The 27,637-nt window shown below is 37.5% G+C and overlaps 1 protein-coding gene across 1 annotated transcript in view; it reads right to left on the bottom strand.

Moving 5' to 3' along the window:
- Nucleotides 1–27,637, bottom strand: part of KIAA0586 (KIAA0586 ortholog) — a 74,704-nt gene that overhangs the window by 21,544 nt on the left and 25,523 nt on the right. Inside the window, exons 20-30 of the mRNA XM_074869078.1 lie at nt 22,057–22,253; nt 21,737–21,855; nt 20,961–21,145; nt 18,350–18,509; nt 17,538–17,760; nt 16,756–16,997; nt 16,206–16,282; nt 13,258–13,392; nt 11,449–11,629; nt 8,295–8,434; nt 3,416–3,503 (exon numbers count right to left, since the gene is read on the bottom strand). Of these exons, the coding sequence (XP_074725179.1) occupies nt 3,416–3,503; nt 8,295–8,434; nt 11,449–11,629; nt 13,258–13,392; nt 16,206–16,282; nt 16,756–16,997; nt 17,538–17,760; nt 18,350–18,509; nt 20,961–21,145; nt 21,737–21,855; nt 22,057–22,253 (1,747 nt within the window). The remainder of the gene's footprint in view (nt 1–3,415; nt 3,504–8,294; nt 8,435–11,448; nt 11,630–13,257; nt 13,393–16,205; nt 16,283–16,755; nt 16,998–17,537; nt 17,761–18,349; nt 18,510–20,960; nt 21,146–21,736; nt 21,856–22,056; nt 22,254–27,637) is intronic.

Consider the following 27,637-nt stretch of genomic DNA (forward strand, 5'->3'; position numbering starts at 1 on the left):
TTCCTTCCTTGAAGCATCTGTTAGAGATTTGCCTCAGGCCACAACAGTTTTAAGAAAAAATAACCCCAAACCTAACTCAGACCAATTTTTGGCTGAAGAAGAGAGGCAAAGAAGTATTTAGCTATAGCCATATTTTCAGTATTACAGTTTTCAATATAGCGTAATGTCAACGTTAACACAGAAGTGGCCCATTTTCAATACCAAACAGGGACTCTGGAAGCTTTAATTTTTATACAGATTGTTTTAAGGGCTTCTTGTCCTCTTATTCATTTATTGCACAGATCATCTCCTCCCACAAGCAATTGTGCAATCTCTCTGTGGCAACAAAGCCAATTGCTTAGTGTTCCAATATTACTTTCCCATGTAGTTATGGCTGCCTGAATATAATTCACTAGCTGGAGATAAAAAGGAATTACTATCATGAAGTTGTGCTCTCTAGGTCACATTTTGAGAGTCTGCGCTGTAGAAAAATAATTAAATGAAGATACATCTACCTCTTGGTTCTGACCTGCTCATATTAAAATTTAAAAATGCTCTGCAGTCAAGCATTGCCACCTGTTCTTTCATTTTAATTTAAAAATTCTGAATCATGTTAATGTAAGCCTGAAAACGCTTGTATTCTGGAAATATGTGCATTCACCAACCACAACAATTATTATCATATTAAATTTATGAAGATAGATGAAAAAATGGTACAAAGATTAAAGGGTATTATAAAGCCAAAAATATATATGCATGTATATTATATAGTACAAATATATGTTTTCAAACCACTGTCTCCACTATGTCTAGAGAAGGCACACATTTCAATTAATAATACGTTCAGGCTTTATTTTCAGTTGTAACTTTCAGGAGACATTACCCTTTCAGGCATGATATTGTAACAGTCCTACTGAACTTCAACTTTCATTAGAAGACATCAATCAACTTTCTTTCAGTAAAAACACATGTTCACTGTAGACCACAAAAATTTTTTAAACAACAAAAGAAAGCTCTGTCTTATGTATATTTATGACCATAGACAAGATGAATCAAATCTTGTCATGTATTTATCAATTAAATAAAAAAGGCTTTTTTTACATCCAGCTCTAAGTCCAAAACAATTTCCCGTTTCTCCCAACACCATGAATTCACACTTCATTTCCTTTAAACTCTGAAAAAATACCTAAATGGTCCTGCCTCTGAAACGCTTCTCCATTTTCAGGCAAGTACTCATTGTCCTTTGCTATCTCAGTAAAGGCAACTGTTTGACATGAAGTTTTTGTAAACAGGGCGCTTTGAACTTAAAATAACAGATGTGCTTAATTTTAAAACGTTGTATTTACTTAAACCCACACATACTTATCATGTTGCAAGTTTTCATTTTTCTTTCAAATGACTCTTATTATTTTTTTACCCTCAACTTTTTGCCTGATTAAGTTCGCTGTGATGAAGCTTATAGAGACAAGACCTTCTGGTTAAAACTGACAGACAGTTGTTTCCATTTCCAAATCCTCTAGATTTTTATTGGCTCATTAAATATGTATACTTTGAATAAGATTTAAATTATCCTGGTATATAAATCATCTATTTTTTTGTTCCTCTCACAGAAAATTGACTACTGCCATCTCGTGGTCAAACATTTTCATCTGCCACCCAGCCATAGTTGGACTGTGCCCAAATACCTTGTATTACAGTATAGATAATTTTTTTTTTTTAAAGATAAATATTCCAGATAACAACAGATTCGATAAAAAAAATATTTTACTCAGTTTCCATCCCTCACTAGCACCCTACTTAATGGTACAGGCTGGATGTGCTGTCTTGTTAACACTTTGAGACAAAGCTGAGGTGTAAAAGCATGAAGTACAGTATTAGGAAGACTTTGCCTCCCCTTTCCTCCTCTCTCTGATGCTTAACAGCAAGTGTTGGGAAAAAGAAGAAAAGGAAGATTCCTATAACCACTATTAAGGGAAACTGCTTTTAAAGCTGGGAACAGGTCGATCACATAAAGCAGACCTACCACATAATTTCCTTTTTGGAGATTTAGAAGTCATACTCAACTTACTGGAAATTCACTTTCCTTAGGCAATTTGGATTTTCTGAACACCAGAGGAAAAACACAGTTCTTCCTATGAGAAAAACTCATTGCAATATTTTCTACCAATACTAAATTTTCCACTAATATTAAACTTTTTAAATTTTCCACTAATACTAAAGAGTTAACCCCCGTTTTTTAAATAAATTAAGTCCTTATTTACATGCTTTAAAAACACATGTTGATAAATGTCCCTACAACAAAACACACACATGCACTAAGGTGTGCCACTGCAGTTCTGTAAGCTTTTCCACTAATTGCCCACAAAAGCTAAGTTTTACATTATTCGTAACTTTCTTCATATGTAAACCGTGGTTTTGAAATTAGGCTCCAAGTCCCACGACCAATAACATTGGCCTAGGGCTTTTCTTACCACTTATAAATATTTGAAGCAAAATAATTCCATCAGAATTATAATTTGATTAGATGTTTTAAAAAAATTAAATGGAAGAGGTTCAAAGAATTATTTTAAAAGGGCTTAAAGAAAGAATTTGTCTATGCTAGGGTGGAGCAATTATAATTGCATATATTGTAGACATGCAGGTTTTTAGAGTCCTGTTCTTAGCACATAAAATTAAAACTGCTACATCTCTCACTCTTACCACCTCCACAAACTTATTATCTGCTAAACCAATTAATTATGGCAGTAATATGCACAGTTTATGTTATTCCAACACTGACCTGAACTACAATAAACAAAAAATATTCTCTCATGCAACATCCTTAACACTTTTAACAAACACTGTTAAGTTTTCTCCAAAAATAACATGGTTATGCATAGATAATACATAGCGTGCTTTACAAAAAAAAAAAAATCACTGATACACACTAGCTTGAAGCCCATCTCAAATCAGGCCATTTTAACGTTGAAAATCTTTTTTTTTCCACATTTGCATGATCTTAACTCTGCATTATCTTTCAGTTCTCCTCTAGTAACCCTGCATTTTCTCACGCGTATGAACCAGTGCCATCTATCACAACATTATGAATATTTTGTTCGCTGAACAGCATTCTATAAAGCAATTAAGATTCAGCTGACTACATAATATGGACATTGTAATGCTCTAGGCAAATAAAAACTTAAATAAATACTTAATTGTAAGGATTCTGATGACTTACATACAGATACATTTCCAATCCTTTCAGTGCATCCCAAGAACATCATAATTATGTACACAGATTTATACACATTACATAAACATTTGAAAATTTGGGGAATTTGGTAGCAATGAAAACCAAATTAAAAAAAATCAGAACTTTATTATACACCAGTATACAACATTTAAAAGTGATGTGCTTAACTGAAAGAACTATGTTTGCTTATTTACGTTGATTTACCTTCTTGTTGCACCTCTTCAGACTTCCTTCTCACATGAATAACTCGGGGTCTCACAGTCTCAACCTGTGCAGCTCCTCGGCTTTCCTCCTATATATCATACATTAAAATCATATTACAAATCTGACTTTTGATGTAAAAGCACAGTAAAATTATGTGGAGCTTCAAGAAATACCCAAAGAGGTTTTTAAAGATTCATTAAAGGCTATGCACTTGTTCTTCTTCCTTTTGACTTCAAAAGAATTCAGATCTGAATTAGCCTATCGCAATGCTATTTCCTCTCGATGAACATCCTGGGAGCAGTAGCTATGGCAAAGTGCCATTTAGACTCTAAGACACAGGAGACCCTCAATTTCTACTCAAAGTATGTGGTGAAAAGAACGTACAATTTCTCTGGCTTTCTTCAACACCCAGGATTTCTCCCTAGGTATTATACTCCTGAGTAAAAAGAGAAAGTTGAAAGGGAAAAGAATAAAAATTTCAGCACACAGGTTGGAAAACGCATGCCAAGTATAAAATTCATTTCCTTGACCATGTTTTTAAAACCATTTTCCGCTCTTCCTGAAATGCTCTTCAGGACCTAGGTCTGCAACAATGCCTACAGGAAAACAGTTTCTTAGAAGGAACACACACTCTGCATGTTAAAAAGGGAGACATCATATTTGTCATCTTATGAGTTAATTGGAACAGTAATTATGGCCCAAGGACATTCCACTACATGTAGACAGGAAACATGAGAAGTGCAAAACAGAGTCATGGAGTCCTAGAAGACTTAAGCACTCTCTAAGACAGACAAATTTGATTTCATCAGCTATTCTGTTGATTCCACAGATGAATATAAGTTTTTTAATGAAGATTCTTAAAGAAGGCGGAACATGAGAAAGATCATAAATGTTTGCATATCACACAGCATTTGGAGCCTATGGACAGGATTGCTGTATGACTTCTGGGAAAATTATATGCCCTGAGAAGCAATGGCACCGTTATTCTCTTGAACACCTGATGACAAAGTATCAGTGGCATTTTCCTCCCCAAAAGTTAGAAAGGAAGTAAAGTATGCTTCAGTTCTGTAAGAGAAACTCTCGACTATTGTGGAGGCCACAAGTGAAACAAACAGCCAAAAACATAGATGAAAGGAAGAAAATTTTTATGTCTGGCAAACAATAAGCATGGTCCCAACTACATAACCAGAGCTTCTGATTTCTTTCAGCTAACAACTGTCTCCTGCAATAATAGGAGTCTTAACAGTAATGATATTGCTTCTCATGTACTTAACAATCATTTAAACCAGTGTCACAAGAATCAGGAGGCAAAAATAGCTAAACTATTCAGTCACTGTCTTTTCCTCAGTGGCTGCATGGATTTGTTTACACTCCCCAGTAAACAAAGCATAGAGAGGGCTACACTGGTAGATAGCAGGTTATCTCTAACAAGCACCAACACAACCTCACCAGCACGCTGACGAGTGTAAGTTGACAAAAGCGAATATACACACATCTGAGATCAAGCTGGCATCTCCACAAGGCACTATGTGCATGGACAGACCAGTTAGGATTGGCACTAACTTGGGCACCTCTACACAACACAGTGTTGACCAACTCTGTTCATCATTTAAAGTTGACAAGATAATAAAGAGTTGAGGTGATTTTCTGAAAGCAGGAAGGTCTCATATGGAAATGTGATCGAGGGCCACCACTGTTACAGAACATTAAATGTAAGCAGCATAACAGTAAACTCATGAGTCCATTTGAAGTATTTTTTTGTTTTGTTTTGGATTTTTAATATGACAAACCAAAAACCAGTTTAAACTGAACTGAGGTGGAAACAGAAGTTGAGAGATAACACAGATTCATAACCTACAATTATGCATTCCTGAAGATTAAAAAACCATGTCTTTTGAAATACTAAAAATGAAAGCTAATGAGAATACCAAAGTGACAATCCCACTTAAAAAATGTTGATTGTATAAAAACATTCATAAGAACATTATGAAAATATTTTGCAACTAACTGATTTTCTAAGATTTTAACAATGCATTTGGGACTTCAAATGATTTAGATTTACCATCTTTGAAATGTTTAGCTACACAAATATGACTTCAATGTTCATGTCCCTCCTGTGATCAAAATGATTTATCTAGAATAGGAAGTGCCCAGCTTCCTCCTAGTCATTCTCTTGGTTCTTAGACCACAAATAACAGTCAATTCCTGTATTGTTGCACAAGAATGGACAGAAGGGGTCAAACCGAAGATGCATGTAGTCTGGCATTCTGTCTAACAGTGGCTAAAAGCATATATAAATCTCAAAAAACCCCAATGCCAGAAATGGAGGAGCAGCCAAGGAATTTGGGTAGATAAGGAAATTCCTGTATGACTTAAGCCATTTGTTTTGGAGTGAGTGACCACACAGACTTCACTCTTCATGACTAAAAGGCATTTGCTCCTGCCTTACATGAGAAGACAGTGCTCTTTCTGTTGGTCAAAATCTGATCTACACAGCGGTGCCAGGGAGCAAACAAGTGGTATGTATATGGCACCTCCACATCACTGCCCACAACCTCCCTGAAACGAGGATCCTGTTCAGACAGGTTAAAAAAAAAAAAAAAAAAAAAAAAGAATCACTCAAGCTTTGCCATAACAAACCCTAACGTCCAGGAGGATTGTTCCCAGTTAAATCAGAACCAAAGCTCTACCAACCCCAAGGTCCAGCTGGACACCATCTGAAATACACTGTATTTTCTCAGGTCTTTCAGCAAACACCATGAAAAGCCTAGCTTTGCCCCTAAATAGATTCATCTTCTTGCTCGGTAGGTAACTGATAGTCGTTTCATTTCGTTTCAATGAAGGCAAACACTGCCTAGAGATGAAAAACAAGATGTGAAACAACTGATGTGAGAGTCAGTGACTAACTTGGGAGGAAATCTTTTCAGAACTTTAAAGTTCTTAAAATCACCTTAAATGTTGTATAGAATAAATCATTCTGGAAGCTTGAGTATCTCTTGCTTTCTTAGCTGATATTATGGTACCAGAAGATCTGTTTCCTACAGGCAGGTGACAAAGCAGATCCAGATGTAGATCTGAACACAGATGCCATCCCTAATTGAAACTAGGGGAAAGGTTCATCATTGTTATATGGCAGACAGATGCCGTCAAAACAAGCTTTCAAATCATCTGGCAAAGGGATTCCCCCCCACCCCCCCCCCAACAAAGAGGATGTACAGATCTAGTAGAGGATCTTTTGGAGCATGGCTTTGCCCCATCCATGATAGACGTTTATGGTAGTTATCACTTACAGGATGGTCACATCATAGAAAAGCTGAAAAGCTAGCCTGTGAGAAACAGTGATTTAGAGTCTTATATCAGGAACACCCAAATACAGGAAGAGATTATTTTGTTTTGGGGAAAAAACAAAACAAACAAAACCATACAAACAAAGTTTTAGGGTTTGGTTGGTTGGTTGGTTTGGAGGGAGGGTGAGTTTTACATGCCAGCAGGCAAAAAAAGCCACGTTAAGGATTCAGATGCAAGAAGAAGTTTCTAAAGATAAGATAATATATAACTATCTGTGTATTAAAGATACAATAATATATAACTATCTGTATCTTGTCTATGAAAGACATTATGTATGATCACCTTACATTTCTTGCATAGGTAAGACTATGTACATGGCTGATCTTACTCATGGTACATTACCCTTTGCCCGTACCCAGGCAAAAAAAAAAAATCAGTCCTAACCCCATCAGCTAATTCTCCAGAGCATGAGATGCAGGTATCACTGTGTTCACTGTTTAACAGTGCTAAAAGATGGAAACATGTTTTACCCTCTCTGTCCCTTTTACTTTTGGCTAGTGAAACTGTAACAAGGATATGAGCTTCACCCCAACAGACACAGCGGTTTAACAGAATTCAGTGTTGCCTGTGAAGAATCATTTCAAGAAACAATATGTTCTGGAGATCTCAAAGTGAAAGAGCTATAACATTTAAAACCCTCTTTGAAGATGCAACACCACTTCACATGACATATTTAAGAACTGCTCAGACACCAATGGCACGATACAGATCAAGGCTCAAAACCATAAAACCAAAGACAGGTCAGTATAAGATACTTCAGGTTATTTTTAACATAGAGCATCAGGGAAGGACAGAATGCATCCATGAACACAGCAATCATGCTAAGTATATTATTACTTTCAAACACGCTGTGAAGCTTAACATAGTAAAGAGCAGTCTGCCACCTCACTTTTAGCTTTTGCCACTCGCTATTTGGATTTATCTTTAGTTAGCAAGTAAACCATCATCTCTAGGTAACAGCACATACTAATAAAGTAGCAACAGATTAACTCTATAGGTTTCAAGCAGAGATCAACAGGATCTTCCTCTACCTCCAAGTTTTCTGAGGTACATCATTGTTGCTGCCATTCCAACTCTGCCCCTATTAGGACAACTGAAGCTCCTGAAATGCTGAATCAGTGGGTTACAATTCATGAGGCCAAACCTCTATTGTTGCTTCCTCTCTATATATCCAACACGATATTCTTCTATACTTAAAGCATGGTGCCCCTAAAACACTGGAATGTCCCATCTGAACTGAATATGTACAGTATTAGATCCTGTGAGGCCAGTGAAGCTGTGAGGAAGTGCAGAAAAGGTAGAAGTGAAGGTCTGAGCCTAATAGGAAGCATATCATAAGAATGCCATCACAGTAAACACAATCATTTTTATTACACACATGTACTTTTGACTTTAGTTTCTCAGCTGAATGTGTCACTTTAAATGCACCAGTTCTGTGATGTCAGTCACCACAGTGGAACAGGAAAATTTATTTTCCTAGGTTTCAGTTTGCACTTTCTGACTAGTCACAGAAAAGATCCTTTGAGTTTACCTGGGACAGATCCTCTGAGAGAGATATCACTCTGCAGCTTGGTTGGGCTGCTGGCAGAACAGGATTTGAAACTGGTGGCGATTCCAGTTCAGCCATAAGCATTGGACCACGACTTGTATCTGCATCTCCAAGAATTTCTGCTGAGAGAGAAAAATAAAGAGAAAAAAATTTCCTCATGAGCTGGAGTAATAATCTCCTGGTCAACTCATGTGGCAGGATGTGGAGCCTTTCAAGATTCAACAATGGGACATGCGACGTTAAAGAGAATTATTTCCTCCTTAGATGGCTCATTGTATATCCCTTAAATTGCTCTTGTGGGGAAAAAAAGAAATAAGAAATACTTGTCTGTGGAAATTGAAAAAAATAAATCAGCTTTATCATCTGTAGATTTGTAACATGGCAAGCATTTATGATAGCTTCAAAGCTGTATAGTTCATCATAGCATTATATGCTTAATGAGCTTTATCACACATATTGGAAAGAGATTGGAAAGACTTCTTCATGAAAATGTTTCACTATTGTATGAATGAAAGGAAACCTGTATATAGTCTTTTTAAAGGGATAATTTGCTATATAATCCAGCATTTATCATGCTTTTGCAGCCTGCAAGCATGTAAAGCATCTTTATGAAAAATGTACTGACAGCTCATGAACTAACTTTAGCCTTCTGCTATCATACAGAGCCAAAGAATGAATTTTAAGCCTAATTAACTATAATCATTGCTTAATTAACTGTAATTATTGTTCACTTTAAGACATGTGCCACATTTCATTTGCATGTTGGTTTTTATATCCATGACTTTAAGCACTGAACACAAGGATTTATAAACGAAAGACTGATCATCAAGATGCTGTTATATACCTGCATGAGCAACACCTGCTCCATCATACAAATAGACATCGTGTTTCCATAATACAAATAAAAACTGGTCACACAATCTCCAGAATTCTTACAGATATATCTGTGAGTGACTCATTCTGACAGAGAAACTGAGTATCCACTGCAAGGTTATACGTATAGAGATATACACCCTGAAATAGGTGGACTTTCACACCTGTTGGTGTAACGATTATTTCATTTTACCCCTAAAAATAATTATCAAATAAAATGATGGACCTGCATTGTAACTGTTGTGGCTATCAGGAAATAATAGCTCCTAGTTCTGACTTGCAACAGACTGGAGGACATGCAATCTCACATACCAGTGGACAGATAAAAAAAGATTTGGAAGAAAAGTGGAAACAATCACAGATCATTCCTTCCACCCTCCACCACCCTCCACCCCAAGAACAGATTGTTTCCTATTCAGTGTTGACTTCACTATCAAAAGGACTTGGACACAAGGTTTTCTGTTCCTCCCTGGTATGAAAACACTCTTGTCTTGAAAGGAGATCCTAGCTTTTCTTCAATGTTATTTCCTTCGCAATATCAATGAATACCGTGTTGTGAGTTCAGAGGTGGGGAGGGAGGGAAGCCAAGTTAAAAGTCATCAGAATGCAACAGAACTGCCTGGGATTATTACACATTATGTAAAAGCACAGGGCATTCCCCTATTGTAGTTAGTCCAGGGCACTTGCCTCCTCTCAAAAAAATATTACAACAGAAAAAATACTAGAAGATTTAGAGAGATGAGCATAAAAAACTACAAGAGAAACACACTGCTTCTAGATTATCATTACATGCAGGAATTGGTTTTGAAAAGTGTTAGATATTTACAGGACAGACAAATTGAATAAATTTAAAAAATAGATACAGAGGAGATACAAAATTGTTATGTCAGATACAGCTATGGACAGTCAGGGTAAGAAGGAAATATCCCTAGTAGACAGGTTCTCCCATTAATGTAACTCTTTATACGATCCCGAGCACTGTTAGAGACTTACCACAGATTGATCTAGATCACTCATTTATCCCTACATCACAGTTCTTAATGCTGACTGTCCCTTAACAATACAGTGTTAAACAAGTGACTTGGAGAAATGTCTTATGCCAGGGACCCTAATATCATTGACCTCCAAACAACATTCAACAAACTACTCTCAAGTAAAAGTTTGATAAGATATAACATACCAGAACATATTTTCAAGGCTCGCAGTGGTGTAGCTGGTCCAAAACATTAGGTGACAGCCAGCTTAAAAAGCTTACTCTCTCTGTAACCAGCTCAAAACTAAGCAAATACTCTTATTTCTCTGAGCTTATTTTTGCCACATGTTGAAAACATTTAATTTCAATCCACTTCCTACTGGTCAAGGCACGATAATGTGACATATGCTTCTCTTGTCAAATTTATAAATGCAAATTAAAAGGACATAAAAACAGCTGTTTGATTGCTTTAGTTTACAAAACTTTTGATGAATCACTGCAACCACATTTGTGTTGTAACAGTTTAATAATTATTTCAGTTTATTCATATTTAAAACCACAGTCAACAAAACAAAGAGTTTCTACATGCTTGCAGCAGTTTAATTAAGCAAGTATAGAAGTACCTTTTCATATAACAATAGAGAAAAACTGGGATGAAAAATAAGGGAGAGGAAGGATGGGCCATTAGTTACAGCACTTAAACTGAAAAGAAATAAATTAATTTTCCTGGTTTACACAGCAACTTATCCCTGCACTACTTCGTACAAGCCTCAGGTACCCATCTGGGAGAAAAAAAAATTTCCATATTGTTAGAGGAATATAGGATGCTAAAAATATATTACCAATTATGAGACACTGCAGTATCATCTTGACGGAGTGATAAAAACAATGAGGAGGTGTGCTGTGCAAGGGGACAGAGAGAAGCAGCTTGAACTGCCAGTGTTAATACCCGTCCTAGGGAAACCAACTTCAGAATGGCCAAACTAAGTGTTTGGGAAATGAATTTGACTTAAAAGAATAAAATACCTACTTTACAAGTCAACTTTGGTATAGGCAAGTGGGTATTTGTCATGATTTTTGTTCAAATTGTAGAATATTACAGACAAAGAAGAGTGAAGACAAGGCTTTAGTTAAATCCAGTTCTCAGAAAAGGAATGCTACTAATTTCATTGCAGCAATTGCCTGTAGATTTTTTATTTTGGATTTTGAACATATTCTCTGAAATTATTTCAGATACTGCTACAGAAAATCCTCAGAGTCCACATAAATATCACAGAGAAGAAATAGTACCTCCAATTTGGGCAAGCTGCCCTGGCGATGGAGAACGGAATCCCCCGTGTGGCCTGTTCTCAGAAGACCGAGCAGTTGGATGGTCCATATAAACTGAATGTCCCACTAGGATTCTCTCTGCTGCTCTGGTCAGCCTCGGTCTTTGACCTTCACTCAGCTCCCCAACACTATCATCAGAATCCTACATAGAACAGCCACATCAGAACAGCAGGTATAAAAAAACCCAATGTATTTCTTCCAAAACCAGACATTGTTATCTAATTACATTAACCCTTAAACCGTACATAAACCTAAGTCTGTACTATTAGCATTGAATAAAGAAAACTGAAACTGAGTAGGTATCATCTAACTGGGTCTGAAAGTAAGATCTCCATTTATCAGTACTGGACAGAAAAGAATCATTTACAGTCAAACAACATCACTTATTTTCTTAGTGGTATCCCAACAAGATCAGGATCTAAGTTATATTTTCAGCACATGAATTCTTTAATGTTACACATATAGCCACTGTTGACTGCCTGACCTTGTAACATTAGAAGCATCTAAAAGCTATTGACTCTGTTGTATAGCATGTCATACAAAATGTTCAATTTTTAAGTAGGTTTGGATGGCACTTAAAATAGGGATGGTTCCTGGATTCTGGCTTTCAAAGCTGCAGAGAATGAACAGTTTGCTTCTATGCAGGAAAACAGGTTGAATAAACTTACACACATGTGCACAGTGTCATTCTAAGGCAATATTAGTAACATCTAGGAGAATATTCTTTCTCTTATAAATGAGAAGGTATGCTTGCACACCTTGCCAGAATCTCACAGCTGTTTATTAGTGTCTGGTACGGACAGACTGAGTGGTCCGTGACTATGGGAAAGGGAAAAAGCAAATTAGAGATGCATCTGTAATTGGCGGTGCTGATGAGAAAATGTCACTACAATTACAGTCAGACTCAGAGCTGACACTGTAGAAAGCTTTTCACTAAGTCCATCCACCAGAGCTCATTAAGCAAAATAAAGACAGACAAAAGAACAGTTAAGGAGACGAGTGAAGTTAGTAATTATCTAGACTAAACTGACCAAGACAGAAGGAAGAAACTGCATATGCACCAATAAAAATCACAAAAAGCAAGATCTTCTGTAAATAAAGGTGTTCGTGAACCATATTGCAGTATTCAAAGTTCACCTCCTTTAAACATTCCTCCAGCTATGTCAGTTAGAATAGATGCTGAGTCCAAACTACTATTTTCCACAAAGAAAATACTTAGATGTGTGACAAAAAATTACTTCTGTCCTGATGCAGATAGTTAAATTTTTCTGTTAGTCTGTTTTTTCTTGCCAACTGAATACGAGTATTTTGAGGTTTTGTTCCAAGATCAGTATCAACAGCATGTGCAAAAGCACACATAAACATTTGCTGAGTTATCCTTTGTACCTCCCAAAAACACTCATATGGCTGTTAAGTGCAGTGAACTTGTACTGTTAAAAATACCAACTATACTGCCAAAGTGACATAAAACTTGCCTGGTATTCAAAATGACAGGACAAATCTAGTACACTGGAAGAGTCACATACACACCTTGAAAACTATGTACATGTGATACCATGCATAGCTAACTTGTTTATAACACTTCACCTTCAGCGTTTTTAAAAAGTTTTACACAAGAACATAGCCAACAGAAGTGAGATCACTTCCAGCAGGGAATGAAGTTATGAACCTGTCCTATAGCCAACAGGAAGGATAAGCTTGAAATATTTTAAAACTACTATTTTATCACTTCAAAACTACTGTACTGGAAGGAAAAGGACTCTAAGTTACCTCCAAATGGTACATTCCTTCTTGTGCAGCAACAGGTGCTTGATTTAATTTGGCTAAAAGAGTCAGGACAGGATCCCTGGGATAGCCTTTATCCAGTCTTCTTACCACTTGCCCTTCACTGGGAGGATCATAATCCTAAAATAAAGAAACAAAATCCACATAATACATGATTCAAAACTGGGTTTTGTAGGAACTTGAATCATTCTTACTTTGGTTCACAACTATGCTTTTTTCTTTTAAGCTGTTAGAGTTTCCACATTGACAACCTGTGCCATGAAAATCTAGGCATTTAACAATAAGCAAACTGACAACACACTGCTTTCTCCTTCTACCCACAGACATGCACAGTCTTTATTTGTTACCTAAGACCGCAAAACTTAGAGAAGAACAAGGTCCTTTAGGCCTCCAAAGTTCAGGGAAACAGTTAAATCCTCACACATACTGGTTGCTAGCAACGATCTGGCTGCTGAGCTGCTCTCACTAGCAAGGATTTAGCTTCCTCAACCAGAGAACCTAGTTTGAGGACAAAGAACTATTGGAAAGTTACAATCCGGTTGACAAAGAGAGGGAGGAACATCTTAGCAAGTAAACTTTCTAATCTGATGAAGAGAACTTTAATTTAGATTCACCTGATAAGAGTCTTAAGCCCAGAGTTTAAGAAAGGAAGTGTGGCAAACAGAGGAGGCATCTAAAGGGAAACCCACAAAAGGAACTTTTATAATCTTGATCAAGAGGGAGGGCATTCTCCTCAGGTGCCTATACACTCACATGGCAAAGTCTGGACAACAGACAGAAAGACCTGCAAGTTCAGGGCACAGTCTCACAACTGTGACATGAATGTAATCACAGGTATTAGATGGAAAAGTATGCACAGGTGAAGCATGGCCATGTACAGGTAGAATTGTTTAGGAAGGATAGGCAGGGAAAAAAAAAAGTAGACTCCTACTCTAGGACATTTAAACTTTGCATTGTTGAGATTGGAAGGGACCTCTGGAGATTGTCTAGTTCAATGCGATTGCTCAGGACAGCACCTTTTCCAATGTCTGGCCACCCCCAGAGTAAAAACATTTCTCATGTTTAAAAAGGAATTTCCTGAATTTCAAACTGTGTCCACTGCCTCCTGTCTTTCACTGGGTACCACTCAGGACAGTCTGGCTCTGTCTTCCTTACTTCTTTCCACCAGTTATTTATACACATCGGTAAGATCCCCCCCGCCCCTCCCCGAGCTTTCTCTTCTCCAGGCTAAAGGATCCAAGAAGCTCTCTCAGTGTAACAGATGCACCAATCCCTTAATCATTTTCGTAGTCATTTGCTGGACTCACTCCAGTAAATCCTTATCTTTCTTGTACTGAAGAGCCCATAACTGGACACAATACTCCAAATGCTGTCACACCAGTACTGAGTAAAGAGGAAGGACCACCTCCCTTGACCTGGCAATGCTCTTCTCAACGCACCGAAGGATGGTAGTGGCCTTCTTTGCCATAAGGGCACACTGCTGGCCCATGTTCAACCTCTCCACCAGGATCCCCAGGTTCTTTTCTGCAAAGCTGCTTTCCAGCCCATCAACCCCCAGCATGTACTGGTGCATGGAGCTGCTTCTCCTTGGGTGCAGGACATGATATTTCTCCTCGCTGAACTTAACTGAGATGCCCGTCAGCCCATTTCTCTAGCCCAGTGAGGTCCCTCTGAATGGTGGCACAACCCTCTGGTGTATCAACCAGTTTTGTATCATCTCCAAACTTGCTGATGATGCAGTCTGTCCCATCGTCTAAGTCATTACTGAACATGTTAAACAGCACTGGCACTAGTACTGACCCCTGGCATACACCACTAGTGACTGGCCTCCAGCTGGACTTTGTGCCACTGACCACAACCCTTTCAGCCCCGTAGCTCAGCCAATTTTCAGTCCCAGGTCAAAACATTCCTTGAATTCACAGACCTCCATGTGCCCATCGATGGTCTGAGTCAGGACCAGAGGGGAAAGAAACACCAGGGATGTTGTGGACAGGGTCTGCTTCAGAGCACCTGACCAACAGAAAGTAAGAGGAGGTTTTCTACAAAACACTAACAGGAGTCTGATGATTGCAGGTCTTCATCCTCAAGGCAGATTTCAACTATCTGAGCATCTTCCAGAAGAGCCATACAGCATTGTGAAGGCAGGCCAGGAATATTTTAGAAATCCATTTGGAATTCCCTTCCAAACAATACTATTACAATGTCACTATCAATTTTTTTATTCTTTCATAAAGAAAACAGTTTGGTTTAAGCACAGAATTATTCTACCTGATACTATCATTTATATATAATATAAATATATATGATAGAATATATATAATATATAATATTATATAAATATATGTCATATAAATAATATATAGCTGTGTCATATATGCCAAGAGGCATTACAAAAAGTCAAAGAGTGAAAGGCCAGGCATTTGAGGAAAAGTGTTAAAAGAGAAAGGGAATGGAGAATACCTTGACTTAAGAGGTCTCCAGGACAACAGACTAAAGCAGACGTCAGATAAGAAACTATACTGAAGTTTTAAGCAGCTTTAAGTAACTCCAGACTCAGCTAATCTACTTTAATAATTTAAGCACACAAGCAATTAAAAGACAGCTCAAAGCTGAAACAGCTCAGAGCATAACAATGTTCTGTTCTGTTTAAGATGTCTTAAAACTAAAAACAATAAAGAAATGAAAATGCGTACTAGCTATCTCTCACCTACAGAGGTCTATAAATCGACTTTTTAAAAAAATATAAATTAGTTTGTATAATGTGGTTTTTTTCTTTGTAGCTCTGAAATTCTAACATTCTTTGTAAGTGCACAGTTTAAAAGCATACATTTAAGAAGTTTGTAAGTGAAAATGCTTAAAGCACATCCAATTTATCAAGATGCTCAAGGTAGAATACCACACTAACTCTGTCTCCTTGTGAAGCATTTCCTTACCATTTCATTGGCATCTCGTAAAGTACTGGTTAAGCTCTCAGGAACATTTGGAAGAGACAGTCCTCCTTCTGCTAAGGCTGAAAAATATTTTGTTACCAATACTAAAAAACATGCAAGTTATATGAAAGAAAGCCAAGGCCACATTCTTTAATAATTGCAACACAGTGCTTTAGAAAAGTCGGGAATTCCTACTGCCGGATGTGTATTATAAAGATGTATTTTCAGCTTCCAAGAAAATTGCTCTTACACTTTGCTCTCAATAATTACACGGTACTTATGCAAGACAGTCCCAATTATTTTCCAAGTTGATCTTATGACAAAAGAGCAGATCTAAACTTTTTGCATTAGTAAGCAGAAGCATTTTGTTCAGAGGCAAGAAAAAGAGCAATGAGGTCTCTTAAATCCAAAACCATGACCTGAAAGTTAATGACCAGGTTCATGTTTGCAGTTTTATCAGAAATTGTATGAAATGTAACTTCAGCAGACTGGAAGAGAAGTTTACAAAGAAAAAGATTAATCCAAATTCTAATTTCCACAAATAGTTAGTTACCTCTTGCAGCTAGCATCTGTCCATAGCTGAAGAGTACCTCTCCTTCTGAGATGGGTCTGTCTGCAGTTTCTGTTTCAGTGAGGGTAAGGCTGCTTTCCTGCATGGACTGCCCAGAACTAACTGTAGGCACAGGTGATGGAACCTGTGGATTGCTTGGAAGTGATTCGAAGGGCCTTGCTGACAACTGCTGAGATGGTAAAATCAAGGCCTCTGGTTCCTCATCATTAGCCACTGACATCTCACTGTAATGTAAGAATATGCATTATGAATACACCAAAATGCGTTGCACAGTATAGACTAAAGTCTTAAATCAATACTGAAAAGAAATTAATTTGCAAGCATTTTTTCAAATGAAAGAGCACAGCATTTTACAGAAGTCTGAGAATCAACATGGTTAAACAACATTATTAATTAATTTCCGGTTTTAACTAAAAATTACTATGTGTATTCCCATTGAGGTAATAGAAAAAATAAAATGCTGATAACACAATATTTCATTGTCACTACATTTATTACTGGCAGGTGTAACAATACGAGTTTACTAAGTACAATACTCAGCAGGACAATAAATAAGGACTGATAAATCCTGAGAAAGGTCCCGATTTCACATTTTTCTCTAAAATATAAGTCAAGCAATTGAAAAAAAGAATCTTGGCTTATCTCAATGCATCCTGACATATACATTAAGTGTTTCTTTCTACTGACTTTTTGAGGATATATGTAGAAAGAATACACGTATTCATTTTAAGAAATGAAAAAACTGTGAAGCTTGTTCAACTCACACAGCCTTGGGATGGAACGGTTCTTCAGTAAAAGGACTGGGTTTCTCTTCTTCCAGAGGAAGTTCCGCATCATCCCATGGGTTTGGAGGCTTTGGACTTTCCATTTTGGCAGCTGTGGAGACCCGTTCTGAGGCAGGAGGGCTTGGTGTGGTTGTTCTGGGAGGCGTATTGACAGGGGTAACCACAGGTGTGCCAACGTGACCAGCGGCAGCTGGAATCTCAACTGTGTGAAGTCAAATTTCAGATCAGAAAGAAAAGCAGGAAGTAAATCTCAGACAGAGAGCTAGTCAGTTCTACTAAGAACTTGTAGTTTTTGTGATACCTTTTGGTAGTTATGGAGACAAGACTAGATGAAGACCAGTTTCTTTTAAGTGCAGTGTTGGAATCTGAAGGAGCTAGAATAAAACCTTAATTGCTTGCTTCCTTTAATAAGGGAGACTGCTCTTCATTTTAAAAACTAAGCTGCTTTACTTGGAGAGTGTAAATTTGGCTTAATTAACATTAGAAACACAAGAAGGAGCAAAAGACAGCTATTTTTCTGATGTGAAAAAGTGTGGAGGGGCTGGGAGGGATGGAAATCACACAGACCACAGAAATGTGCATTAAGTTTGAAAATAAAACTGTTACCAGATAAAAGATGTTTGCTTTTTATACGAATTAGCCCATAATTTTTGTACTACATGGGTTCTCACTTGAATTATAGCCTCAAGAATATTTATCCTGAGAGATAACATGTCTTTGAAGAAGAAAATTAAAGGCAGTAGATTAAAGCATATTTGCTACTTCTAAACTTCAATTATTATTTTCACTACCTGTTTCTTTAATTTTTTCATGTTTGCGAACATCCCCACTCATTTCTGTAAGAGATGGAGAAGACTCTGGAGTTTTGACTGGAGGCAATTCTTTTTCTGAAGGTGGTGTTTGTGGTGGTGTGGCCTGGGGTGTTGGCAATGGAGTAGGCACAAGAGGCTCCTGAGGGGAAAAAAAAAAAGTAACCACAGTTATTATCTCAATGCAAAATTCCTATCTTCCAAGTATCCCCAGAGATAGCTGAGAAAGAGAGAGAGAAAGGCAGGTTATCACGGAACAGGAAGAGTTGTTGCTTAGATACATGTTTCATGGATCTAACTCCTCCATCTAAACATAAAGTTGCATCAGGCTAAAAGGTATGCCTGGACAAAATAAATTAAAACCCAGTAAATTATACATTGGAAACCATTATGTATAGACTAGAATATACTCTCTCAGTTGGAAGGGACCTACAGTGATCATCTAGACGAAGAGTTAAATCATATTGTTAAGGGCATTGTGTAAATGCCTCTTAAACACTGACAGGCTTGGGGTATTGACCACCTCTCTAGGAAGCCTGTTCCAGTATTTGACCACCCTCTCGGTAAAGAAATGCTTCTGAATGTCCAGTCTAAATATGAATTACATGATTATATGAATTTTACTAAACATTTGATACAATGTTAAGCAAGAAAATATTTTGTGACGTGGATCAAACTGATTCAGTATGATAATTTTATGGTAAGAGAATCGGCTAAAGGGAAGATTAAAAACAAAGCAATAGCCAGGACAGTAAAGCACTAAAATAAGCACATAGTTGTGATGTTGCTTAAAAAATGACTGCGATGGAGAGAAGTCTGACAAGCAAGTATGATGGTTGTCATTTAGCCTGCTATGGAGGAATATGATGGACCTTTCCAGGTTTTTTCCAGCCCTGTTATCTGACATTTCATAAAGAAAACAAGATAATGTGGCTAAAGCAAGACTTCCAGGATAATTTCTTAAGAATAAATCCTCGGACTGATGATTTTTATTAAAAATTCTTACGGGAAATGGAACATGCTGACACATTTGGCAGTTCACACACAACTCCATGACACTGTGAACACCAAAGACCTTGATAACTGGGCAGCTGAAGTTCTAGATATGAAACTTCACAGTAAGAAGGGGTAGATCAAGAATGCATAAACTACATATTCAGGACCTTCTACTGAGAGCTGAGCAGAAATGGAAAAAGAAAAAAAAACAACTTATGAATGTACAAATTATCCGAAGGATAACTATTAGCCACAAATGTGGAAAGACTTTAAAAAAATATAATCAGCTACCTGAGATTCCGATAAAGGCGGGAGAGCATAACTACTATAGCACAAGGCACCGAGGAAACCTCATCTTGCATACCACATTATTGTATTAAAATGTCTATTAGCTTATTAGTGTTATCCGTGGTCAAGACCAATCTAAGTTGGAAAACATAAAAGTACTGCCCATCAGCAAGAGTCGAAAAAAAGGTATACATACAGACAATTGTGTTATTTAGCCTAATCAAACAAAGGCTAAAAAGGACAAACCTAATCTCCTTAAGTGCGCAAATGAATATATGTAGTAAGGAGAAAACAACCATTTCAGCTTAAGGACATTTCAGTTTAAACTGGTACGGAAACAAGAAGCCTTAAGAGGGGCATTAGTAGATGTAGAATAGTTATTAGAGGATGTTTCTAAGCATCAGAAGAAGCAGCTACAAAGAACAGTCCTCTTTAACATCATACCCTCCCTAATCTGTAATGGAGTGGAGAAGAGGTCTTTAGATGCAGGATGGCTGTATTTAAGCCTACAGCAGTGAAATGTTCACTTTTGACTACAGAATAATCTGTTGGTTACTTACAGCAGGCACTAGGTAGTATTTCAATCTATATGCACTGTAGCAGAATAGAAGAATTGATCTCACTTTCAACAGACTTTGAATAGTTAGATTGCTAATTTCCACATTCTTCCCAAAGACATTACACAAGACTGTAGCACAGACATGTTTTTATCAAAATAAAAGTCAGCTGTCATTTGATTATCAAAGGAAACAGAGAAAATTATCCTGTATTACAGAAAGCTCTACTAATAATTTAAGCATTTACTGAAAACTACTGAACTCAAAACTTATAAAGAATACTCATTTTTACAGATATTAAAGAATGGCTGCAAGCCTGTAAGACCAAAAATAATATCACTCTCAGCTTCTCTTTCTTCTTATGTGAAGAAATTAGTTTCTTCAAATTTCTTCGCGAGAAAGTAGCATAGCTATTTTTATTGAAAATAACATGAGCTATCTTTTGACAACATGAAATTAAGTATCAAGTCTTTCCCTTAGAAATCAGTTTTGTGCTCAGCCTTAAAATAAATATAGCATGTTGCATGCAGCACAAAGGATTTTTTTTTTTTTTTTTTTTTTAAAGTGAAATCGGTTTAATCTTGTTGCTTGCTTGGGTAAAATAAGGAATTATCAAAAAATGCAAATGATGCACATTCAGTTCATCAGTCTTTTTTCATCATCTTTGTCTTGCACATAGTTGAACCATCATGCCACAAAGAAATTATCTCTTAGAACTTCAGTGGGAAAACTTAAATAAAACGGACTCTTACCATCATAATCATTGTACTTGGAGGAACATTTGTAGCAGGAACTGTTTGCTGAGCCTGCTTGTTACCCAGCATGGCTGCAATTGTTTCACTGAGAGCTTCATTTATGAAATGATTTATCATTTCTGAGTCCACAGGCACACCAGCATTGATAAAGAGTTGAAATCCTCTCCCACCTGCAATTTCAACTGAAAACAAATAAGCATAAAGCACACATCCAGGTCTCACTTGTTAAAATGCACGTACTGTACTGCAGCCACTCATTTTACTCTCTATGAACTTTTTAAACATTCCTTTGCAAAAAGTGATTTTTTTTAAATTATTTTACAGATAAAAAAACAACAGTAGAGAAGCAATTCAGCATCATAAAAGACGGCAGAAGCATAGACAGTGACATCACAGGAGAAATGTATTTATCTCCCATTCTCACACATTTATAAGGGAGGTAACTTTTGATGTATCTATTCACAAAAGAAAGGCAAACAAACATTACAGATTTAGCAAAATGCCAAATCTGATTTAGATGGCCAGTAACAGGAGTTGATCTCTATAGTGGTGTGTTTTATGTGTTCTTTTTCTTCTTTTAGGTAATTTATTTCAGTGGCCTTATGCTTGCTCTGTCTCAGCATAAATTAAAGCATACACTCTTGCATTTTATAGTTTCACTGGTTCAGCATTATCCACTCTTCCGCTCAGGCAACAGCTACCTACACCGCTTTTAAAATTAGCTGAAAATTGAGATAATCCATCTGCCGATGAGAACAATAACTCCTACTTACCAATGTCAGAGGTTACAGACTCACTGTCTTCGCTCTCTGAGGTGCTAACGCTGGGCACTGTTTCTTTCTGAACTGGGTACATCCCACTGATAATTTTTGCCATTATTTCTTGTTCCACCCTAGCAGAATAAAACCCATTTAACTATCAGCAAACACAAAACCACCTGAAAGTATACAAAAGAGCATTCTTGACATAAAATGCAAGGCAGTTCAAAGGAAAAAGGAGAAGGGAAGGGAGAAAACAAAAGGGAAGATATTCTTATGGAGTCATTCCTTCTTCCATATATATTCTCTCGTCACTTTGTTACATTGCAACTCACCAATTTATCAACCTGTTTTCTACAGTTTCTCTCCTTTGAATCAGTTCATCCAAAATATCAGAGGACTGCTGAGGAGCAGAAGCCACTGGAGGAAACAAAGGACCACTGTATTTTGGCGAGGCAACTTTAAACTGTCCATTAAGCTCCAGAAGAGGTTCAAATAATTCTGGAATTTCATCCCTCTCCTCGTCCCGATCCTAATAAATAAGTAGTAAATTAAGTTATGGTACATTTCTGGAAGGCAATGTCACTGAGGTAACCGTCAGATTTTTTTTTTAAGAAACATTTGTAGATGTGTCACAGCACACAAACCACATTCTCCCTTCTTAGTATGTTGTACTTAATTGATACAATTCTAAACTTAGCAAATCATAAATCTGTAGAGGTATAAAGCTATAGGAACTGCTAAGTAAAACATGATTTGGCTCATATTTCCTGCCTGTGCTGCACAGGGCAGGGAGCCAATGGTAATGCTAATACTTGAGAAATTTACTTGTGACATAAGTCAGGTTTCTTTAATATATACTCCAGAAATGCTTCTCCTTTAAACAAAAAAGTTTAGGAAACTTTCTACAGTTACTTGTTGGGTTAGGTGTTTTGGTTTGGGTTAGGTTTTGTTTGGTTTTGGGATTTTTCTTGGAAATTAAAATTTCAACTTTAGTCTCCTGTCTGAAAAGACACATTCCCAAAAGCTAACGAGCATGTAGTCAGTCAAAACTCTAATAAAGCTGCCAGCACTGAAGGCTAGATATTAATAGTTTACACGTATGTTACGTGTATGCTTGCACTTTCATTAACTTCAGCTGCTGAAAGTTAAAAGGTATTTCTGGGTGATCAATTCACAAGATCCTCACAGTCACTTTGAATTTAACCTTAATGTGTTATTTCTAAAAAGTTATGGAAGTTACTCAGTGTGTATTATAATGTTTGACTGTTTCCAAAGATGCCACCCTCCTTTCCCTCACCTGAGCACATACACATCATTAAGAAACTGTAGAAATTTAAGAAACCGTACAAAGCAGACACCAACCTGTCATATCATAACACTTTAGAAATGTCTCGTGATGGATGAGAACCTGCATCCTTCACTCATAATATTAAAAACAAATGTCTCTAATAGTAATATGATTCTCTAAGAACAACATTTGGCATGCTAGAAAGAGATGAAGAGCTGAGTGAATTACCAGTGAGAAGTATGCGACGTTGCTTAAAAGAGCTCACTGTAAATCTACATTTACTAAAATTAATCTCCAACACAGTGAAAGGAGAAAATAGTCTTCTTTTCCCTTATAAATTAAATTTACTTTTAACTTATAAAAAAAAGTGGCTACATATTTTCTATGAATAACAGAACAAATCACTAAACACAGCAAGAACAGAGAAGGAAAAAAAAAAAGATAGTAACATTTTCCTGTCTCCTTCCCCAACCCAGCATTAATACTCCTCTCCTACCTTAATATACTTTAAAACTGAAAGTCAGATAGGTCCATGATGGGTTATTACAACAAATAGCTACTGGGGAGCGGGATCTTTCTGGATCTTTAAATAGTAATAATTCTTCAAAGAAAAGCTGTAACTTACAAAGCAGGTAAAACAGCATATGTGTATTTGGGTGACAAACAAAGATCTCTAAAACATCCTAGGCGTAGAAATAAGACAGTAAAGTTAAACTCAGAATGGCACTGGATGCCTTGCAAGCTGATAAGCAGTTCATTCTGTTAGGATATATGTATTCGTAACCATTATTTGTTCTGACAGCAAATGTAAAGATGTCTTTGTCCAGTGTTTCATTATGCATTTTCTTCTGACTGCATTACTCCATAAATTTTCTTTGATGTTGCCTATTTAATATAATCTTTTCTGAAAGTATGCAAAATACAAACATCTGGATTAAATAAACCAAGTACATATAATAAATCTTATATATATTTAGTAACTGACAAACTTTTGCAGTTCTGCATTTCTAAACTATGTGCAAAAATATTTTATTTTTAATAGTGCACAACCCAAAAGAAAATTATATTCATTTTGAGATGATATATTATCTCTGCTGAAATAAAAAAATAATGTAATAGTCAGTACTTAATTATACAGTTTGAACTTGTACATATATCACCTTGTAGACCAATCCTGAATTATCTGCACTCAATTCTGCATTTTACCTCCTTGGAGACTGTTGAAAATATCTATCATGACTCCCAATCAAAATATGATATAAATTAGAAAGTCTTTCAGATATGATTGGAATATTAATCACTGTACTTTATGATAAAGTAGCAAGCCAAAATTCTTTTTCCCAAATTACATTCAGATAATTAAAAAAAAGGTTTGAAATTATTAGGTGGTATAGAATAATTTGTTCCATTACCAAACATGCATATGCATAGTATTTTATTAAAGCCATCCAAAATGGATGGATTTCTTCTTGACAGATTTCTAAGGCAATTTTCACAAGCAAGGTCAGGCTGCATTGCAGGTGGTATCTGTGATCTTTTGTCTGAAGAGTTAACATGTAAAAAATCACTGCCCCCAAGAGCATCCATGGGAAATCAGGGTTGCGGAAAATGCATTTACTCTGACCTCTGCAGGTTATATATTTTGCAGTGGTATTCAAAATGGAAGCAAAAATTCTGAGAAACAAGTCCCCACCTTGCAATTAGGGCATCTTCAGAGAGAGCAAAAAGTGTCTCTAATCTTAAATCCTAGTAAGTTTGCTAAAGGTACTGCAGAACGTGGCTGCTCATAAGAGCTGGAAAGTAGACTCAATAAATCTGAGAGTCTGTTCTGGGCTCATGTCAGCTGAGCAAGTTTCTCACTCTGGAATAAGGCAGGGTCCATGCAAGGGCTGGCCTTATGAAACCTTCTCTGCAGAAAGTTGGAACCTACTTTGTTGTAGGTGCAACCACTGATCAAAAATAAAGAAGTATGTAAATCAAAGCTATAACAGTTTTTTTCTGCTTTATTCCACAGGTGAATTTTCTTACTGTGAACTAAGAGCACCTTAATTCAATTATTTTGGAAGATGGAGCTCTGGGTCTTTAAAAACTAGACAGCAAAGTTGCAATGGGAGAACAAGGCACATCACCTCTTCCCACGGCAGGGCTTGTGTTTTACAAGTTGTGGCACATCGCGTTAGTCCTCAAAACTGTTAAAACTGTTAGGTTATGTGACAAAACATTTGTCTCCACCCACACAAAGGAACGACAACAGGTGGGAGAACAACCTAATACAACAATGGAGCACACTGACATGGCTGCTCCCAGGGCTGTCATAGGAGAGGGCTCAGCCCCAGAGTCCAGGAGCGAAGCCCAGCAAGATGAGCCCATGGAGGGACCCTCCACATCATCTTTCTTAAGGTTGGGCAGGTGCATTTGGATGAGGTGATGACATGATGACTTCTTATGGGATGCAAGGAAGAGTATTTTGGGATGGTACAACACTTTTTAACGTGGTGTTTACGGGGAGGAACCAGAGGTGTAGAAGGGTTAGGACCGAGGTGGTTTGGAGAGGTACAGGTGTGGGAAAATAGAGGGGTAAGGGAACAAAAGTGGCGGGTGAGCATGCTTGCCTGGCCTTGCCCTGTGCTTGATCAGCGCAGGCTGTCCCGTCTCCCCACTAAGTGCCATTTCCAACTATTTTCCTGAGCAGGAGGCTTTCAGGGGATTGCACGTCCAGGTGCCAGAGCTGGGGAGGGCAAGGACCCCAGGCCAGCTACTGGGTACACTGAGTGTCTAACACCAGATACTGGAGGGATCCACACTGCGTGTGTGTATGCCTGGGCACACACACACACATATATGTACATACATACACACGTGCACACGTATATCCCAGACCTCCATCCTGAACTGCTGGAGAGGGGAACAGGATCAACACATTGGTGCTGTCTAAGTGCTGATCTGTGCAGGGGAAAATGGGAAAAGTAAAAAAAAAAGGGGGGGGAAAGTTAACAAAAAGGGGAAAATGGGAAAAGTAAAAAAAAAAGGGGGGGGAAAGTTAACAAAAAAAAGGGGGGGGAAAGTTAACAAAAAAAAGGGGGGGGAAAGTTAACAAAAAAAAGGGGGGGGAAAGTTAACAAAAAAAAGGGGGGGGAAAGTTAACAAAAAAAAGGGGGGGGAAAGTTAACAAAAAAAAGGGGGGGGAAAGTTAACAAAAAAAAGGGGGGGGAAAGTTAACAAAAAAAAGGGGGGGAAAGTTAACAAAAAAAAGGGGGAAAAGTTAACAAAAAAAAGGGGGAAAAGTTAACAAAAAAAAGGGGGAAAGTTAACAAAAAAAAGGGGGAAAGTTAACAAAAAAAAGGGGGAAAGTTAACAAAAAAAAGGGGGAAAGTTAACAAAAAAAAGGGGGAAAGTTAACAAAAAAAAGGGGGAAAGTTAACAAAAAAAAGGGGGAAAGTTAACAAAAAAAAGGGGGAAAGTTAACAAAAAAAAGGGGGAAAAGGAAACAAAAAGGGGGAAAAGGAAACAAAAAGGGGGAAAAGGAAACAAAAAGGGGGAAAAGGAAACAAAAAGGGGGAAAAGGAAACAAAAAGGGGGAAAAGGAAACAAAAAGGGGGAAAAGGAAACAAAAAGGGGGAAAAGGAAACAAAAAGGGGGAAAAGGAAACAAAAAGGGGGAAAAGGAAACAAAGGGGGAAAAGGAAACAAAGGGGGAAAAGGAAACAAAGGGGGAAAAGGAAAAAAAAGGGGGAAAGGAAAAAAAAGGGGGAAAGGAAAAAAAAGGGGGAAAGGAAAAAAAGGGGGAAAGGAAAAAAAGGGGGAAAGGAAAAAAAAAGGGGAAAAGGAAAAAAAAAAGGGGGGAAAGGAAAAAAAAGGGGGGAAAGGGGAAAAGGGGGGAAAAGGGGGAAAAGGGGGAAAAGGAAAAAAAGGGGGAAGGGGAAAAAAAGGGGGAAGGGGAAAAAAAGGGGGAAGGGGAAAAAAAGGGGGAAGGGGAAAAAAAGGGGGAAAGGGGAAAAAAAGGGGGAAAGGGGAAAAAAAGGGGGAAAGGGGAAAAAAAGGGGGAAAGGGGAAAAAAAGGGGGAAAGGGGAAAAAAAGGGGGAAAGGGGAAAAAAGGGGGGAAAGGGGAAAAAAAGGGGGAAAGGGGAAAAAAAGGGGGAAAGGGGAAAAAAAGGGGGAAAGGGGAAAAAAAGGGGGAAAGGGGAAAAAAGGGGGAAAGGGGAAAAAAAGGGGGAAAGGGGAAAAAAAGGGGGAAAGGGGAAAAAAAGGGGGAAAGGGGAAAAAAAGGGGGAAAGGGGAAAAAAAGGGGGAAAGGGGAAAAAAAGGGGGAAAGGGGAAAAAAAGGGGGAAAGGGGAAAAAAAGGGGGAAAGGGGAAAAAAAGGGGGAAAAGGAAAAAAAGGGGGAAAAGGAAAAAAAGGGGGAAAAGGAAAAAAAGGGGGAAAAGGAAAAAAAGGGGGAAAAGGAAAAAAAGGGGGAAAAGGAAAAAAAGGGGGAAAAGGAAAAAAAGGGGGAAAAGGAAAAAAAGGGGGAAAAGGAAAAAAAGGGGGAAAAGGAAAAAAAGGGGGAAAAGGAAAAAAAGGGGGAAAAGGAAAAAAAGGGGGAAAAGGAAAAAAAGGGGGAAAAGGAAAAAAAGGGGGAAAAGGAA

This window comes from Strix uralensis, chromosome 4 (assembly GCF_047716275.1).
Source record: "Strix uralensis isolate ZFMK-TIS-50842 chromosome 4, bStrUra1, whole genome shotgun sequence".
In the NCBI taxonomy this organism is placed as follows: Eukaryota; Metazoa; Chordata; class Aves; order Strigiformes; family Strigidae; genus Strix; species Strix uralensis.